General features: G+C 40.9%; 2 protein-coding genes across 4 annotated transcripts in view; one reads left to right on the forward strand and one right to left on the reverse strand.

Moving 5' to 3' along the window:
- Nucleotides 1-2,087: 2,087 nt before the first annotated feature.
- Phospho2 (phosphatase, orphan 2) lies at nt 2,088-6,481 on the reverse strand. Of its 3 annotated transcripts, none has more exons than XM_050123425.1 (3): nt 6,347-6,481; nt 4,299-4,453; nt 2,088-2,856 (listed from the first exon to the last, which is right to left on the reverse strand). In XM_050123425.1, exon 3 carries the CDS (start codon nt 2,828-2,830, stop codon nt 2,105-2,107), a length of 726 nt encoding a protein of 241 aa, XP_049979382.1. In that variant the 5' UTR covers nt 2,831-2,856; nt 4,299-4,453; nt 6,347-6,481; the 3' UTR covers nt 2,088-2,104. The 3 variants fall into 3 exon arrangements, with proteins under 3 accessions (XP_049979382.1, XP_049979371.1, XP_049979362.1); XM_050123414.1 differs by having other exon boundaries at nt 6,214-6,460; XM_050123405.1 differs by having other exon boundaries at nt 5,753-6,460.
- Nucleotides 6,482-6,583: 102 nt separating this feature from the next.
- Nucleotides 6,584-18,768, forward strand: part of Cfap210 (cilia and flagella associated protein 210) — a 22,062-nt gene continuing 9,877 nt past the window's right edge. The window contains exons 1-7 of the mRNA XM_050123392.1: nt 6,584-6,744; nt 7,653-7,876; nt 9,796-9,969; nt 10,083-10,276; nt 11,869-12,025; nt 13,987-14,126; nt 17,383-17,575. Coding sequence (XP_049979349.1) covers nt 6,696-6,744; nt 7,653-7,876; nt 9,796-9,969; nt 10,083-10,276; nt 11,869-12,025; nt 13,987-14,126; nt 17,383-17,575 — 1,131 coding nt within the window. The 5' untranslated portion in view covers nt 6,584-6,695. The remainder of the gene's footprint in view (nt 6,745-7,652; nt 7,877-9,795; nt 9,970-10,082; nt 10,277-11,868; nt 12,026-13,986; nt 14,127-17,382; nt 17,576-18,768) is intronic.

The following is an 18,768-nucleotide window of genomic DNA, read 5'->3' on the forward strand; positions in this document are numbered from 1 at the left end:
TGGGATCTGATGCCCTCTTCTGATATAAAGTCCAAAGCACACTCATATACATAAATAAATCTTTTTTTAAAGTTACACAATGGGCTTGTTAGATGGCTCAGCAGTTAAGGACACTTGTCTGTGGGCGCATATTCTGATATGCCACAAAAGCCATTGCCCCGGTTTGAGCTGATACTTAGCTCTGCAGACAAGCTGTCTGCCCTTAACAAAAGCCAGGATGCCTTGCTCCTAGCTTCCTTTGTTAAAGTGTGGATTACCTGAGAAGAGGTGTTGACTGAAACTGGTCAGGATGTTTGGGGTTTCTTTCCTTATGCAATTTGAAGGTTATCTTATAGAGATGCTAATTCAGAATCTACCTGGCTGCTAGATGCAGACGTGACTAAAGTCCAGGCACCTGGTTGCCTAGGCAACAGCCTTTGTGTGTTCCCGCTCATTTGGGATGGATATATAAGATGTTGGGACAATAAACGGGGATTCTGGCCTTTTCCAAGATGACCGTGTAAGTTGTGTCTGATTATTCCTCGCGACTCCTTTCCAGTCTAGTTAGAGAATCTGTGTTGGACCCAAACGGGCTCCGACACTTGTCACCAATGGTGATGACCTGAGATCAATCCCTGGGACCCACATGGTGGAACAAGAACCAACTCCCATAGGCTGTCTTCTGACCTCCAAAACATGCACCATGGCATGCCTCAACCCACACAAATAAATAAAACCTAAAGTACTGCACCCCTATTTTAAAAATAGATTTCAGAGGATATTATATACATTTGAAAGCCTTTTATTCTTTTTTTAAAAGATTTATTTATTATGTATACAGTGTTCTGCCTGCTTGTATGCCTGCAGGCCAGAAGAAGGTATGAGATCTCATTACAGATGGTTGTGAGCCACCATGTGGTTGTTGAAAATTGAACTCGGGACCTTCGGAAGAGCAGTCAGTGCTCTTAACCTCTGAGCCATCTCTCCAGCCCCCAAAAGCCTTTTATTCTTATGTGAATAAAGTTTCTGTCTTTTCTTGCCGGGGGTGGGAGTGAGAAGAAAATAAGCTGATATTTCTTGCATTTCAAGGACTCTTCAATGGCATCTTTAATATGCGACAAACAGTTTATGTGGTTTCCTCTCTTGCTTTCACAGATGTCTAAAAATGCTCCTAGTTTGTCATCAACCCTAATTAGGTGATCTTCATGCTCAGCACAAAGCTCCTCCACCGACTGGACACACTGGCTCGTCACAACTGCATTCAAGCATGCATGTGCCTAAGGCCTTGGCAGCTCTGCGTAATTCCCATGCTGAGCCACCTTGGATGAGTGCTACTGGAATGGGGGGTGAGAACATGAGTCAAAGAATCTCAAGCTAAGCCCAAAAGATTTTAATTATATATTTATTTATTTATTTATTTATTTATTTTGGANGCCACCACCGCCCGGCCTAATTATATTTTTTTATTATAAGGGGCAAACTCACGGAACAGGAACGAGAAGTCCAACCTCCGTGTGTAATGCAGGAATGAGAGAGAGAGAGCGAGTGAGCAGTGGGTTATGGGTGAACACACATGTCTCTACGTCCTGCTCAGCAGAGCATGAGGGCATCAGGCTGTGTTCAACATTTCTAACTACTGGGTATATTTTTAAAAAAATGAGCAAAATAATGCCACCTTTTCCGGGAATAAGTTAAAAAAAAATACAATTCACTAACCATCCTTAGACTAGACCACGAGTTCCATCTACCTCAGTTATGTATTTTTTCCACCTTTTCCTGGACACATGGCCACCTGGAATGAATGCTGTATTTTGCAGTTAGGGAAGGCACTGACTAGTTTTTGGCTAATGGTATTTAAACAGAACAGCTTGGTACAATTGGAAACTATCCTTAAACAAAGGGTTACAACCCCACTGCCCTGGTTCTCGCTGGCCAGAATGTTTGTTGTGAGGGTATTGACTGGAGCCAAAAGCTGAGGTTGGTTAAGCAACAAAGTGCCCTTAAATATCACCAGAATTCCTTAAAGAGGAAAACCCCTCTCATTTCTACAGGTACTAACATTGGGGGTTTAGTTTTATGTTAGTGAGCCCAATCTTAACTAATACACATTTCAATGGTTGGCACATTACTCCTTTATTAGAAATTGTAAATGAGAAATTATTTCAACACCTGAAGACCAAACTACAACAGCAGATTCCATAGGCTCAAGATTTTGAGACATTCTGGCAAGAGTCCTATGTAGAGTATACCCTTTCCGTGGCATGGCAACATCATTTTTCCTTAAAAAGGTCACTGGACAGACATCATTTCCACCATCTCCTATATAAACGATCCGTGCATATCTCACTCCCTTCTCTAACTGTTTATCTATAAATTCTACCAAAACTGCATTTTTGCAAAGGTTCTTTGGACACCTATTGCAAGAATGAGCATGGCAATTTTTCACTGTGAGACGACCACTGTTATCAAAAGCTGCTGGATTAGTAAACACGTTATCAAAGACATCGTGAAAATCGGCAGCTTCTAAAACCCAATCTATGAAGACTGAGTTTGAGTCTGAAATAATGATGCAATCAAATTTATCCTTATTCATCCTTAGAAAGCCGAAAAGCTCCACCATCCCTGAAGTGAAAGGCATGGATATCACTGTTCTTCTCATTTCATCCTCTTTCACCCCTTCATCTCCCAGATACTTAAAGACTCTGCCCATAAATTCTGTCCAGAACCCCTTCTGGTAAGAATCTTGCAGTTCCATGGGAAGCTTTTTGTCTGGAGCACACTGTACAATCCGGGTGTCACTATTGTCATCTATGATTGTATTGTCGAAGTCAAACACCAGCAAAACTTTCATGGTTCCAGTAAGAGATTTGGGTTACCCTGCAGAAGAAGAAATATTATCCCTAACCATACTGTGTTTACATATCCATTACACTTATTTAGGATCAGAAGTAAATGTTAGCCTGCTAAGAGCTAGGGGTGGTTGTACACGCTGTCATCTTGGCACTTAGGAGGCTGTTTTAGGACTACCATTTATTTTCCTAAGATAAGTGCCACACTTTATTAGCTTATAATATTTGTAATAATCCTCATGTCAAGTAACAGGCCATAATATGTTATGAATAGTCTATATACTAACAAAAATTCTGAACAAATTTAAGTTCATGTAACTTTATAAAGTATAAAATATTTTTTAAATGGCTTTCAGATCAAACTCAATGTCAGAATTTGACTAAATGATTGGTTAATGCTACACCTGAAATATGGAAGTCAACTCAATTCTCCAAAATTAGTTTGACTTCTGTTAAAGGTTTTGACACATTTATTTGCATTTTCTCTAAATCATTTAGTCTTGAGGTACCAAGACTAAATTTAACTTGAGTAAACATACCACATATGACAGGACAGATGTTTTTGTTTTCTTTAGAATGGAAATGATTAACTTATAAATCTCCAAAAGAAATGGAAATACTAAGTTTCATAATAACAGTTATTATGGGTGAAAACTATCACACTAAAAAAATAGTAATCATAGAGAATTCAAAGAAAAAGATAAAATTGATACATGTAAACAAACAAAAAAGAGACGAAATATTTTTGAAAGACCACTCAAACATCTCATCTAATTTTAATATCCTACTACATACAATTGCTGTCACTCGCATCTTAAAGATCTGTAAAGCGATTATTAAAGAGGTGGAATTGTGGGCTCTGGTCAGCATGGCTCCAGTTTTACGTTTTTGAGTACAGTATTCTAGGTCTGGTTGGTGGCAATGCCTTTCCTTTAGCCTTGGCAGACAGAGACAGGAGTGTCTTTGTAAGCCTGGTTCACATAGCCAGTTTCAGGACCCCAAAAAACACAAAACCAAACACAATTAATTAAATACAAAAGTTTAATGCCTAAGAAATAAGATGTTAAAGCTATTTACTAATTTATTTCTTTGAGACAGGGTCTCACCATGTAGCCTTGACTTGCCGAGAATTCTCTATATAGAAGTCTGCTTGGAACTAATAGCAATTCACCTGCCTCTTAAGTACTGAGATTAAGCATGTGCCACCACATCTATTCATTGCTTTAAAATAAACACCAAGTAGGTAACTTGTGTTTGTTTTGTGTACCCCTGGCTGTCTTGGTAGAGGAGGTTGGCCTTGAACTCCACCTGCCTCTGCCTCCAGAGCGCTGGGTACCACCCCTGCTCTCTTAACTCTTAGAAGAGCACAAGAGTGAAATAAACACACATTCAAGGTTGATCTAAGAGTATTTTTTTCTCAATTTTAGAATTTCCCATCTTTTAAATGTATTTTTTATTAAAATGACTTACCTAAGATGGCACTTGCAGTCCAATTAATCTTATTTCAGCACAGAGCTTAGGTCATTAACATCTTTAATTTGCCAGCTGTCTTTACACATTACTCCATTTCTGTATGCAGATAAATTGATCTGATGTACAGCGAAGGAATGGACACTTCTTAACTCCTAGAATTAATAAAGTGTTTTAAAAGCTTAAGTTTTACACTTCCTAATTGACTCCCTTTTCCTCATATCAAAAAAAAAAACATGTACTGGCAATGAAGAAACAAAATTTGATCATACACATAAATTTGAAATAAAAACAAAAAAGAGACTATCATAAGGAAATATCTGATCTAGTTAATAAAATCACAAGTGTCAATTGGATTTCATCATTTCAGGTTTTCTTGTTAAAAGGGAAACACATACTTTATTATCAATAAATATAGAGATACTAACAACATATTGAAAATAAAAATTACAAAAATTAGGGACCCTTGTCTGGTGGTGCAACTTCAGTTCTAGGGACTTTAACTGAACTCACGATATCCACACACACTAAATAAATAGGCAAACAAATAAATAAGGGGCTGGAGAGGAGGCTCAGCTGTGAAGGCCCAAATCTGAGTGGCTAACCATCACCTGCAACTCCAGCTCCAGAGGGGTATGACAGCTCTGGCTTCTTCCAGCACCCTCACTCATGTGCACACACCCTCACATAGACACATGTCCAAACACACACATAATTAACTATAGTAAACACAGCTTATGTGAGAACCGCAGGGTCTTAACAAGTGGTTCGATGGTTAGTTTTCCTTGTTACCTTGTGTTAAAAATGTCTACATATTAATTTAAATTCTGCTTCCAATTAGGATACAAATGCTACCTTCTTTCAATTTACCACAACAAAACTCAGGGCAATGGAGGCGGAAACCAAGTAACCAACTCTAGATCAGCTTGTATGTAAAGACTGTAGGCTGGAGGAGCAACTAGGAGTTTAAAGTCAAATATCAGACCTTTTCAAATTATAAAATTACTGACATTTTATGAAGTCCAGCAAATGCAACAAATTTAGTTAAAGTACTGAGGGTTTTCATCGACAGACGTGGCCTATACTGCTTCTGTCTTCTCTGTAATGTACTCCATGCCCCACAGCTTCGAGGAGGCCCCGACAGGGAACATTAGAAGGCATGCATCCTTTCCTATAACGCAACACATATCACATTCACGTGACTTCCTGCCAACTCTACATCACCCTATGGGGACAGGGGCTCAGAAAAATTAAGGCACAAATTTGCTGAGGTTGCAGCTACCGCTGTAATTCATTGATCCCTCACTAGGCGTCGCGGGTCTCATGCACAACTATGCAAGCTGCTGTTTCTAATACAGAAAATGCCCCGACCTTTGTAATTCTCGTCACGCTTTAAGCTAAGCTTCCAAATCACTCGTATGCACACAAAGTTCTAGTACTCCTTTCGTACTTACCAGCATTATTACAGTGGAATATCTGACAGAAAAACTGAAGCGAGACAGCATAACTGTGTGTTAGAACTTTCATTATTGAAAATCTTGTTTTCATTGTGAGGGGCAGCAAATGCGGCTTAACTGATAGTCCAACTACTTAGGAATGAAATCATTTGTACATCGGTGGGTCAGAAAAGCCTCTTTAGAGATCCATTGCCAGCCTACTTGAACTTATTTTGGTGTCATGAGCAGTCGCTTCCAGGCACACTAATTATAATTTACCAAGCAGTTTAATAGCTATTAAAGGTCTTAACGTGAATGTCCTGGGGACAACATTCACGCTTTAATAGTCCTACGTAATAGCAATAGAGAGGGTCTCATCTAGTCCTGGCCAGGCCGTACAAACCAAATAATTAAAAAAAAAATAATTTATGTCCCTCAATCCCCGGGGGTTCTGTGGTCAAGCGGGTTCTGTCCTTCACCTCAGCCCGCGAGGAGCAGTGCGGGAGCTCGCAGCGAGCCTTGGCCTCGACTCCTACACCGGCCGTCTCCCCACTAGCACAGCGGGTGCGGAAGGGGACACCGGCCTGGCGGAACCGAGGACTCCTCACTGACCCAGGCCCGGGTTGCAGCCGGCAGCCAACATCCGTTCCAGCATCCGCCGGTTGGTCCTCGAGCCAGACGGAAGCACCGGATCGCGAGCGCCGATTCAGCCCCGCGGCTCTGCACCGCGCAGGCGCCGCGCCTGACCCGCCGCTCTGCACCGCGCACGCGCACTTCCCGCTCTTCGATTTCCCTCGCACGGCCGCGGACGGGGCGCCTTCCTGGCTCCGCGATGGCAACAACGTCACTTCCGGCGTGGTTGCTAAACAACCAAACGGTTTGGCAACAGTTCCTCTGCTGAAGTTGGCGTGGCAACAGTCTCCTCACCGGGTCTGCTCTCCCGGAGCTCAGCTAGTTAGAGATGCAGGTGCGCTTTGGGCGGCGCTCCGGACGGACGAAGAGGAGCACAGGTGAGCTGCCGTGGCCCCTTCCGGAGCTGGGATTGTTTCTCGAACAATCTAGGGTAACAAGTGAGAGCTTCGGTTGCCTTTTGAAATGGGCTTTGCCAAGTCGAAAGCATTTCCAGCAAGTATCCTTGGAAGTTAGTCAGGTTTGGCCTTCGGATGAATGAGTGGAATGAGAACTGAGGCGTGCATAGTAGAAAATTCACAGGAATGGGGGTAGAAAAAGCAGAAAGTTAGACGCCCTCCCAACCCCCCAAACTGCCCGGCACGTCCGATATAAGAGTCTGCGGGTTCTTAAGCTTTGTTATTCGTTGAGTAAATTTTGGAATGCCGTTTGGAAATGTTATTGGCTTATTAAGTCTCCATTCTGTTTCAGACTTGCAGAGTAGCTCAAGGAATTAACTCTTTCCACTCTAAAGTTAAAACCCACCCCAAGTCAAATGCTTTGGTAGTGTAAAAAATATGGTACGTAAAGTAAGGTGACATAAGATTTGATTTTGTCATACATGTGGGAAAGTAGGATTCTTTAAAAAAAAATCTTTTATCAAGTCCAACCACAAGTTTAATTGTTGTCATGGTAACTGTTATGGTAGATTCTTGGAAATTTGAACCTTCTTCATGTTTTGCCTGAGCTCAGTAGCAGTGGCGCCGCCCCCACTCCAGAGGACCTGAGTGACTGACTACCTGTTCAGTGAGAACATTACATTCTTACCCAAGTTTACACATGAAGGAAATCACCAAAGATTCCATCAATTTCCTCTGATTTCATAAAGCCTTGTGTTTTTTCCCCTCAGCCATTCTTAAGTCACACATGTGAGGCAGTTTCCAGACACCACTCCACTACAGACATATCTGAGAAAAAAAAAAAAAAACTTTTCCCGGACAAACGTTTAACCTACTGTTTAATGCGACAGGAATGAACTCTGAAAAAGAAGAAATTCCCTATCCACCTCTCCTGCCTGGCAAGGTAGATCTCCAGCAGGTCACCATAATCCCACATGCCGAGTGGGAAAGGATTCGGGATAGCCTCGGCAGGCTGACGAGAGAAGCGGCGGCCCTTCGTGCAGAAAGAACAGCAAAGAAGAAGATGCATGTCCAGTCCCAGGAACTGGTAAAACACTGGACCAACACATATGCAGTAAGTATCAGCCCCCTAGAAGACGCATGCTTTGAACACTACCTGTGGCTTCTTAGTAGTGTCTTGTACCTTTTTTGAATCATTTGATGTTCAAACTTCATAAATACAATGGCACAAGGTTTCAAGATTTTTTAAGTAACATACTACTGTAAATGACACAATTAAGGTAAACGTTTTGTTAAAATTTGGTACATTTATGCCTCCAAAACCATCATTACAGTTAGCATAATGAACATATTCATTGCCTAAAAGTTTCCACTGTTTAAATCCTTGTCACTCCTAATAAATTATAGGTCACCACTCATCTACTATTTATTATTAGAGATTTTACTCCACAGAATCTGAGACTTCGTTATGCTGTTAAATATACTCTTTGTATTGCTGAGTAGTAGTCTAGTGTTTGATACAGTAAGTTTATTTATCTGGTCACTTGATGGCATGGAACTAAGCAAATGTTGACATCTGGGTGTCTCCATCTTTTGACTGTTATAGTCGTTGTGAACATTCATACAAGTCTATTTATGGACATATGCTCCAACTTCTCTTGAGTAAATATCTTGATACAGATATCTATATAAGAAATCATATGATCACTGTATATGCAACTTTGTAGCTTTCTTTTGTTTTGCTTTGGTTTTTCAAGACTGTAGCTCTGGCTATTATGGAACTTGCTTTATAGACCAGGCTGGCCTTGAACTCACAGAGATCCACCTGCTTCTGCCTTCCAAGGGCTGGGATTAAAGGCAAGTACCACCACCGCCCAGTTTTGTATGTGTAACTTTGTGAGGGGAATATAGGGTGCCTGGAGAGATGGCTCAGCAGTAAAGAGTGCGTACAGCTATTTCAGAGGACTTGCGTTCAGTTTTCAGGACTAACCTTGAGCCGCTCACAATCACCTGTAACACGAACTCCAGGGAATCTTTGACTATGCAGTGAGCTTAAGGCTAGCCTGGACTCTGTGATACCATCTCAAAGAATATATATTTGAAAATATTTCCTTTCAGTATATATCTTGAATTATCATTTACTTACCTTGTCTTTTAAAAGACAGAAGATTCTTTTGCTTTTTGAGGGTTTTTTTTTTTATACTGTCCAGGTTGACCTCAAATATTCTTCTGCCTGGCTTCTGTCTCCAGAGTAGTCAGAGTTATAAGCATGCACCACCATGATTGGCTAGCAGAAAAGTTTTTAATCTTAGTGAAGTCTTAGGATTGGAGAGATTCATTATAGATCCCATTAATGGTTTTGGATTTCAAATCATGTAAATGGCTGTCCACCTAAAAAATTAAATTAAAAATTAATTCAGGGGTAGAGAGATGGCTAAATAGTGGCTTGAGTCCCACACACACACAGTGGTTCACAGTGTTTTGTAACTATAGTCCCAAAGCATCTAGCCATCTCTTCTGACCTCCTCAGGTACCAGGCAAGCATGTGGTGCACAGATGTACATTCAGACAAAACACCCATGTACACAAAACAAAGAAATAAATCCAAAGTGTAAGTTCATGTTACTAATGAATTATGCCAACACAAAAATTCATAATGAAATTCAAGTGATCTTATATCGATAATAACTTTTTGGTCAATTAAATTGATACATAAAAGCAAAATACTGCTTTTGGTTTAGAGTAACCACAAAGCCTGGGTTTGATCTCCCACACTATTTTAAAAAAGAGAGAGAGAGAGAGCCAGGCGATGGTGGGCACACCTTTAATCCCGGCATCAGGAGGCAGAGGTAGGCGGATCTCTGTGAGTTTGAGACCAGCCTGGTCTACAAGAGCTAGTTCCAGGACAGGCACCAAAGCTACAGAGAGACCCTGTCTTGAAAAAACAAAAACAAAATGAGAGAGAGAGGGAGAGGGGGGGGGGGAGAGACTGATTATTTTGTCTTTTCAATTGATTATTTTGTCTTTTCACAGGGAATGAAAGAACAGAAACTTAAAGCCAAGCAAAAACGTGACGAAGAGATTGAGGCTGAAAGACAAATTCTTGATTTGGAGGAAGAAATATACAAACAAGGAGAACGGAAGAAGGCCATTGAAAACGCAAAGCAGTATCAGTTTTACCAGACAGAAAGAGTGAAAAGCTTTCATGTACTGTCCAGCTTCTCTCCTATTTATAAATATGTATATCTAGCATGCGTAGTTAACAATTTTCTCTAATTACTTATATACAATATTTTTAAAATAGTGCAATTTTTTTGTAGTCAGGACTTCTTCTCAGTAGAGTTATGAAGGAGCGCGATGCCCAAATTCAGTTTAAAAAGAATTCAGTCAAATCAGACAAGAAATGGGAGGAACAGGTGAGACTCAACGTGGAAAAAGCTATTAAAGAAGAGCAAGAGAAAGAAGAAAAACAGCGCAGAGAAAGATGTGCCCTTGCTGAAGACCATCTGAAGCAGTATGTATACGTGAGCTTTTATGTGTCTTTTTCATAATGGGTATAGCTTTTCCCCTGATTTTGAAATTAATGTGTGCTGAAATACATGGTTTGAGTTCCAGCACCAACATGTTGGCGCACAACCATCCAATTCCAGGCGATTTGATACCCTTTTCTGGCCTTTTCAAACACTACATAGATGTAGTGCACAGACATACATGAAGACAAAATACATACATACAAATCAAATTAAATTTTAAAAAAAGACAGAAAAACAGGGCAGTGGTGGCATACACCTTTGATCCCAGCACAGATAGGCAGAGATAGATGTATCTCAGTGAGTTCAAGGTCAGCCTGGTCTACAGAGTGATTTCAGGACAGGCAGAATTGTTACACAGAAACCCTGTCTCAAAAAAGACAGAAAATAAAGAGAGCTCAGTGGTAGAGTGCTTGCCCAGCATGCATGAGGTCCTAGGCTCAATTCTCAGCACTGTAAATAAAGAAAAAACAAGACCTTAACTAATTCTGACATTCCTAATATATTAATTAGTTTATTTTAAAAATACAATGCTCATTTGCTAGTCATTATTCTAATAATGAAATATAAGGTACATTGTTTTTTCTTTAGAAGTTTTTAATCTGGGAGAGTAAGGTACAGAATGCATAAACAAATTAGGGTATGATAAATACTTTGGAAAATGTATGTAGAAAGGTGTGTGTAAACACAATGGACGCCTGATTCAGTCTAGAGTAGGTTGGCAGGAGAGATGGCTTCCACTTTAATCCTGGACATTGAGTAGAGTAAGCCATGAAGAGTGGGGTAGACTCGGAACAGATGAGACAGGATGGGAAACGGCCCATAAGTGAGGAGAACCAGGTGGTTTGGGGAGCTTGTGTAAGTACAATGGCTATAGTGTAGAGGACCAAGGGAACATTGCAGAGATGAAGTTATAGCCGGGCGGGGGTGGCGCACGCCTTTATTCCCAGCACTTGGGAGGCAGAGGCAGGTGGATCTCTGTGAGTTTGAGGCCAGTCTACAAGAGCTAGTTCCAGGACAGTTAGAGCTACACAGAGAAACCCTTTCTTGGAAAAACAAACAAACAAAAATCGATAATAAAAATAAGCAAAAATAAAAAAAACCCTTCTGACCCCATACTTAGAAAAGTAAGACATAGAGCAGCATTGTAAACAGTGTCTGGGCGCCAGACCTGGGCAGGCTAATCTGTGGCGCTGGGCCAGCTTGAGAGTGTATCTTGTACTACCACGTGTAATTTCTTGGTTAAAATCTCTGTTTGGGGATTTGTGTCTCCACTATTTCTGCACTGGAGCCCATGAACTTACCCAATCCTCTTACTCAGCTACCTGTCCTGTCTAAAGACAAGGAGCACTTGCCTCTGCTGTCTGGCTGCTTTTCTTCCCAACAGTCGGGTTTGGAGCCAGACAGTACGGGAAGTCCTGGGTTGCTCAGATTGTCTTTGCCACTGCCATTTCGTGTTCTTTTCCAGAAGAGAATTTAATGTCCTCTCACCCCCAGCTTCGAACCTGATTCTTCTCTCTGAAATGTGACCTACTTGTCTGTCTGCTCTTAATTACACTTACGTTTTTTGCTTTAGAATAAAGCAACATGAAGAGGAAGAAGAAAAAAGGAAAAAAAATGAAGAAAAAGATGCTGAGGAGATAAAGCGGCAGAATTTGCTGTATGAAATAGAAATGAAAAAGAAACTAAGCAAGAAACAGGAAGAGATCAATGAAAGCAGGAAACTGTTCTTTGTAAGTTGAAGATGCCATAGTGGATCAGTTATACAGTCAGATGCCTGACTTAGGAACAAGTCTCCAGCGAGCTGTGTTCCTGAGAGACCCCATGCTAGGAGTGATCATGTTCAGTACAGTTCTGTGCGGATGTGATTTCATGCAGGAAAGAAAATAAGACATATTTGAAATGAGTTTCCTTAAAACAAAAACTGTGAGGAACGCATGGGGGTGATGTGTGTTTGGTTTCTGTTGTGATTCTTATGGATGTAATTTATTTGATTTCATGTTTTTATACTTTTCTTTAGCATTTTAAAAAAGTTTTATGTGTGTGGGTGTTTTGTGCCTGCATGTATGTCTGTGCACCACATGTGTGTTGTGCCTGCAGAGCTCAGAAGAGGGCGTTGGGTCCACTGGAACTGGAGATACAGATGGGTGTGAGCCTCCATGTGGGTGCTGGACCCACCAGGGTCCTCTGCAAGAGCAGCTACTGCCTTTTAACCACTGAGCCATCTCGCCAGCCCCAATGTTTTTTTAATTTTTAAGTAATACATGTACAAAGTCAACACATTAAACTCCTAGAGGCAAACATTATTAGATTTGTTTAACTTTTTCGTTTGTTGCTCAAAGGCATTATGTATTATTTTATTTTGTCATTATTTGTATTACATTCACTTATGTGTGTGTATTTGCCTGTATGTGTGTTAATTGTGCATGGGTACAGCACAGGGGTGACTTTTGGGAGTCAGACTGTAAGGCTCAGGTGCCCTGCCTTCTTGAGCCATCTTGCCAGTCCCTATATTTAGTTTTTATATTAGGTCTGATTTGTTAGTGTCAGCCATTCTCTGCCCCTTGTCCTGGCTGTGGAGCATTTGGCTCTCGTCCTCTATAATGCATGTCCATCTCCTGCGCAGTAGTTATCACACTTACGTCATTTTCAGGATTGTGTAAGTATTTGCCTCTGCAGATCCAGGCTATATACCACACTGGCTCTAGTTTATTACATGAAATTTCATTACATGAATTTTCGTTTTGTTTTAACCCTGATTGGATTCAAACTTATGATTCTCCGGCCTTAGTCCTCTCCCTCTATCACACAGATTACAGGTATGCATTACCATGCCTACTGTTACAAATGCTTACTTTAATACCTTGATTTGTTTAGTGACTATATTTTTAAATATTTTAAAATTTCATTTTGATGACTTTTTTTCTATGTAACCAATAAATTTTGCCAAATGTTTACTGATGCTAATTTTCAATATTTGACTAAAGAGTAAACAGTCACCTGTGTTGTTTTTCTTAGAGCGTATCCACAGAGACCCCCTCCATCTCCTTTCCTACAGGGCTGCTTGTTCCCTGGGCCTGCCTGCTGCTTGGCTGTCCTGGGCTTTCCTGGCCACTCGGTGGGCACGGCTCTTACTCCCGACTCTGATGTCTGCTGTTTCCTGTTTACTCTCTCTTGCTGAAGACTATCCTCGAGCATCTTCCTAAAGAAGGGTGCTGGGGAAGCCAGTGGCCTTTTAGTTATTTAGCTAAGTTCTAAAGTTCCACGTCACTGAGATTACAATTTACTTAACCATTTCTGCATTATTGACTACTTATAGATTGTTTCCAATACTTTTGTGTTATTAATGTAAATAAACTTGATATAAAGTGTGTGGACATAAACATCTATTCAAGCTTCTGGTTATGGGGATAAATTTTCAGGAGAGAGCCGGGCGGTGGTGGCGCACACCTTTAATCCCAGCACTCGGAAGGCAGAGGCAGGCGGATCTCTGTGAGTTCGAGGCCAGCCTGGTCTACAAGAGCTAGTTCCAGGACAACCTCTAAAGCTACAGAGAAACCCTGTCTCGAAAAACCAAAAAAAAAAAAAAAATTTCAGGAGGGAAATGACTGGGTGAGAAGCCGTGACCATTTGACAGGCTCTCGGTGGATGTGTTGAAAGGCGTGCTGTGACAAGCCACGTTTCTTTCCTTCAGGATCATATGCACGACAAAAACATCATCCGAGCTGTAGAACAGCAGCAGGAGGAGGAGGAGGAGGAGAAGATCAGAAAGTTTATCAAAGCCAAGAAACGCCTCATACAGATGAGGCAGGACAAGGAAGCTGAAACCAACAGGTAGGATTTAAAAACACTTTTTTGGATTTCTTTACCTTATGAATATGAATGTTTGCCTGCACACTACATCCATGTGTGTACCTGTTGCGTTCCTTGGAACTGAGATTGTGGATTGTGGTGAGCCATCACATGGGTGCTAGGAATCTAACCCGGCTCCTCCTCAGGCGCAATACATGTTCTTAACTGAGCTGTCTGCCCAGCCCCATAGGTAGGATTTTAACATAACATGATTACTAAAGTGCTATCTGAGATTGGTTTTCTTTGGGAATTGAAGTCTCATAGATGACTAGGGTGTTTAGTGACATGATAGTTTCAGTTTGGGGCATGGGAGTTGAGCTGTACCCATGGAATGTTCCAGAACTCTCTGTGGTAGACTATTGAAAACACTGGTATCCTCTAGAAGAAATGCTGAGCTGGACTAGGAGATGTTGGGCTATACATTTCCTTTTCTCATTGCTGTAGCTGAACACCCGACAAAAGACAGCATGGAGGAAGAGTTCATGTTGACTCACAGTTTAGGATATAAATAGCCTGTTATGGCAGAAAGTCATGGTGGCCAGATCTGCTCATGGCTGTGGAGGCAGAAGGATGAGGCTGTTTGTTCACATCCACATGGCCCAGAAAGCAGAGAGAGCTGAATGCTGGCGCAGGGCTCAGTTCATTTTCTCCCTTCCTCTTCATTAGTCCAGTACCCCAGCCCATGAGGGCCTTCCTCTCTCAATCCCATCTGGAAATGACGCACAGATGAGCCCAAATATGTGCCTCACCAGTGTCCTGTCTGTCTGTCTGTATGTCTGTCTAACTTCCTTCCTTTCTTTCTTCTTCTTTTCTTCCTTCCCTCCCTCCCTTCCTCCCTGTCCTTTTCTTGTTTTTATTTTTTTGAGACAAGATCTTTCTACATAGCCCCAACTGTCCTGGATTCTACTTTGTAGGTCAGGCTGGCCGCCAACTCATCCTCCTGCCTCTGCCTACCAAGTGCTGAGATTAAAGGTGTGCGCCACCATAGCCCAGAACTCTTAGCTCTTTAGTAAGTATCACATTTCCATTGAGAATTTTCAAGATCACCTCAGTTAAAAATTGTATCTTCTAGAATAAAACCCAAAAAATACAAAGTGGAAATAAAGAAAAACTGTACACTTTGTTAGTCAGCTTTCCAGTATTGTAGACACTCCTGCTGCTTCAGCCCAAAGAGAGGAAAGTTTTTTTTGGATCCCAGAGTTGGAGGCTTCTGTTCATAGGCAGTTGGCCTTATTGCTTTTGAAACTACGGCCGAGCAGTACACCAGGAAGGCAGTATGCGCTGGGGCCAGCTGAACACCTCCTGTCAGTCAGGAAACTGGTGCTGTCATTGAGATGTGCTGACAAGGGTGGAGTATAATGTAAAACATGTGTTACTGGAGACGTGCCCCTGGGGCTATAGCTTTTGCTAACCCCTCCTTTTTCTGTTTTTTAATTCTTACAATTAGATTATTCGTTTTATTTTACGTGTGAGTGCTTTGCCTGCATATCTGCCTATGTACCACATATGTACTTGGTTCCCGACGAGGTCAGAAGTCAGGGATGGTCGTGAGCCCCCATGTGGGGCCTCTGGAAGGGCAAGAAGCTCTCAGCGACTGAGCTGTCTTTTCACACACCCTGTTCTTTCTTCATACTTCTTCCTGGCTGCCATTTTTCTGCCCTGTTCTGCCATTCGAGTCCCTCCGTGAGCTGGCACCTCTGAAAACACGGGCTGAAGTAAACAATTCGTCCTTTCAAGTTCCTTCCATTAGGCATTCTGTTATAGCAGCGAGAAGACTCCTTCTCAGGGCCTGGGCTGCCACCTTCCACATGTGTTTGCACGCATGTCTCTTTTCCACTTCAGACTCTACTTTCTTTCATGCATTCACAGCATCTTCTTCATAATTCCTCATACAAAGCTTCACAGCCTCTCAGTAAATTAGTGAACTTGTCATAACTAATTAAAATATTTCTGTTTAAGTCTCCTTCCCTCAGTCCTCTAATAAAATGCACTTACCGTATATGATGTACCAGACACGTACTTGGCCCTGGACTAGAAAGAGAATTATCCAGCCCTGACCTCAGAAACTTGACAGGGCCAGGGACATATAAACAGATGAAATCAGCATGTCTATGATTTGGCTCTGGGTGGGATGTAGTGGTAGTGTGAGTTGTTTAGTACTTGGCTAACATGTTAGTTATTTCCAAGGTTTTATTTAAAGAAAGGGGTTTTATAGTGTAAATCCCAGTGCTAGAGCAAGCAGAATAGTCCAACAAAGTATTCCAAAATCTGTTCTGGGCCTCACAAGCTTTTGGTGGTGCAGCCAACCCCAGTGCTGTGGAGGGAATAAGTAGATTCTGAAGGATCACTAGCCAGGCAGTCTAGGCAAAATGTTGAGCTTAAATTCAGAAAAGAGATCTACACCACCCTCCTCCCCCCCAAAAGCCAGGCATGACGATGCACACCTTTCATCCCAGCTCTTGGGAAACAGGTGGGAAAGTCTCTGTAAATTTGAGGCCAGCCTCGTCCACAGCAGTTCCAGGCTAGCCAGGGCTGCATAGTGAAACCTTGTCTCAAAAAAGAAAAATGCTGGGGCTAGAGAAATGGCTCAGCAGTTAAAAGCACTGACTGCTCTTCCAGAATTTCCAGCACCCACATGGTGGTTCACAATCATCTCTATTGGGATCTGATGCCCTCTTCTGGCATAAAGTTATTTATGTAGATAGAGCACTCATATACATAACAAATACATCTTCTAAAAAATAAAATAAAAATGCTGAGAGCTACAGGGAAGACACTGCAAAAATCATCCTCTGGTCTCCACTGTACCCATCCATACACTCATGACCACAGGCATGCATGCACCACACATACACACAAGAACAATATTTTCCTGTGTTATGGAGAATCTTAACACCTTTTTCTTACACAAGTATACATGCATACACTCATGTGATATTTTACACATTGATCACTTGGAAAATTTTAGAATATATGCTACTTATTTCCTTATTTTATTATTATTATATTATTTTATATTATATATTATATTACTATTATATTATTAACTATTTCCTTGTTTAGCTCAATATTAAAACTTTAAAATTAATTTCTATACACACAAATCTATATAGAACTACAAACTTCCTTTTAGTTTTGTACATGACTATATAACACCTCAGATTCCCTACTGAGAGTGTTTTAGCTCTGTTACAGAGCTGTTCTGGATGAACTGGCAAATGTGGTTCTTCTGTTATAGGCTGATGGAAGAGCGGAGAGAAAGAATAAATAACTTCCTAAGTGAACTAATGAAAGAGAAACTTGATACTGAAGATTTGATTATTGCTAGAGATATTGCTGAAGCTGAGGCTGAACTGGAGAGAAGAGAAAAAGAAAAATATGAAAAAAATCAAGCAGAGCTGAAATCAATTGCAGATCATAGAGCCTCTGTGGTAAACAATTCGGTTCCAGTGCATAGTGTTGAGATTTCCCTGCTGTGGCTACTATCTCTTTGCCTCTCTCAAAACAAGCAGAGATTTGAGAGACAGTTTGCAAATTGTATTCCTAAAGTTCTTGAAACATTTTTTTATTTATAAGCTTTATTTTAAAAAAAAAACTTGCAAATAGATAGATCCTACACTGAAGTTAACTAGATGCAAAATCCGTACATCCTGATGAATTTCTATACATTTGTCATGACCATAATGTAGCTCTATATTGGAGTTTACACTTTGACACTGAATTGATTTGTATGCTCTTATCCTCCACCAAAGGCGAAACTCCATGGCAGAGTTAGCACTGAATGAACAGTTGGCTTTGTGTTTTCTTCATGACTCATTAATTGCACCCAGTCCTTCCTTGTCTCCTGTTTAGCTTTTCTTGTTCTCTTTCCTATATGACACACATGTACATTTATTTATTTATACATATACGAATATTCTTTGCTGTGTTCGCATATAGGGAAAATGTGAAGCTTTATTTCTTCGGAGATTGTGTAGCCTCACCTGAAGTTCTACATTCTAAGTACTTCCAATTTCTCGCAAATATTCAGGTCACAGTTGTCTTAGAATACATACAACATATTTTCATCATCCACTCATCTGTTGATGGAAATTAGGTTAAGTCCAATTTTTTTAAAGATTTATTTATTATGTATACAGTGTCTACATGTTTGCCTGCAGGCCAGAAGAGGGCACCAGATCTCACTACAGATTGCTGGGAGCCACCATGTGGTTGCTGGGTATTGAACTCAGGACCTCTAGAAAAGCAGCCAGTGCTCTGAACTGCTGAGCCATCTTTCCAGCCCTTTAATTTTTTGTTATAGTGAATAAAGCAGCTCTAAACATCAGGGTTTAATATTTCTGTGGTATGGTAAGGAGTTTTCTAGATATTTGGCCATAAGTGAAATAGCTGGGTCATATTGTAGTTTTATTTTTACATTTTTGACAAATTTCCAAACAGATTCCCACAGTGACTGTATTCATTTGCACCCTTACCAACAACGAAGAAGGGCTCCTTTCTCTCCACATCCTCTCCAGCATTTATTGATGATGGCCATTTTGACTGGAGTGAAGTAGTATCTTGAAGCCATTTTAATTTGCATTTTCCTGATAGCTAGTGATATTGTAACCCTTTCTTTCTCTTT

Source organism: Alexandromys fortis, unplaced genomic scaffold (genome assembly GCF_014885135.2).
Source record: "Alexandromys fortis isolate MF-2015 unplaced genomic scaffold, M_Fortis_MF-2015_v1.1 scaffold_8_9099976_23576923, whole genome shotgun sequence".
NCBI classification, from domain to species: domain Eukaryota; kingdom Metazoa; phylum Chordata; class Mammalia; order Rodentia; family Cricetidae; genus Alexandromys; species Alexandromys fortis.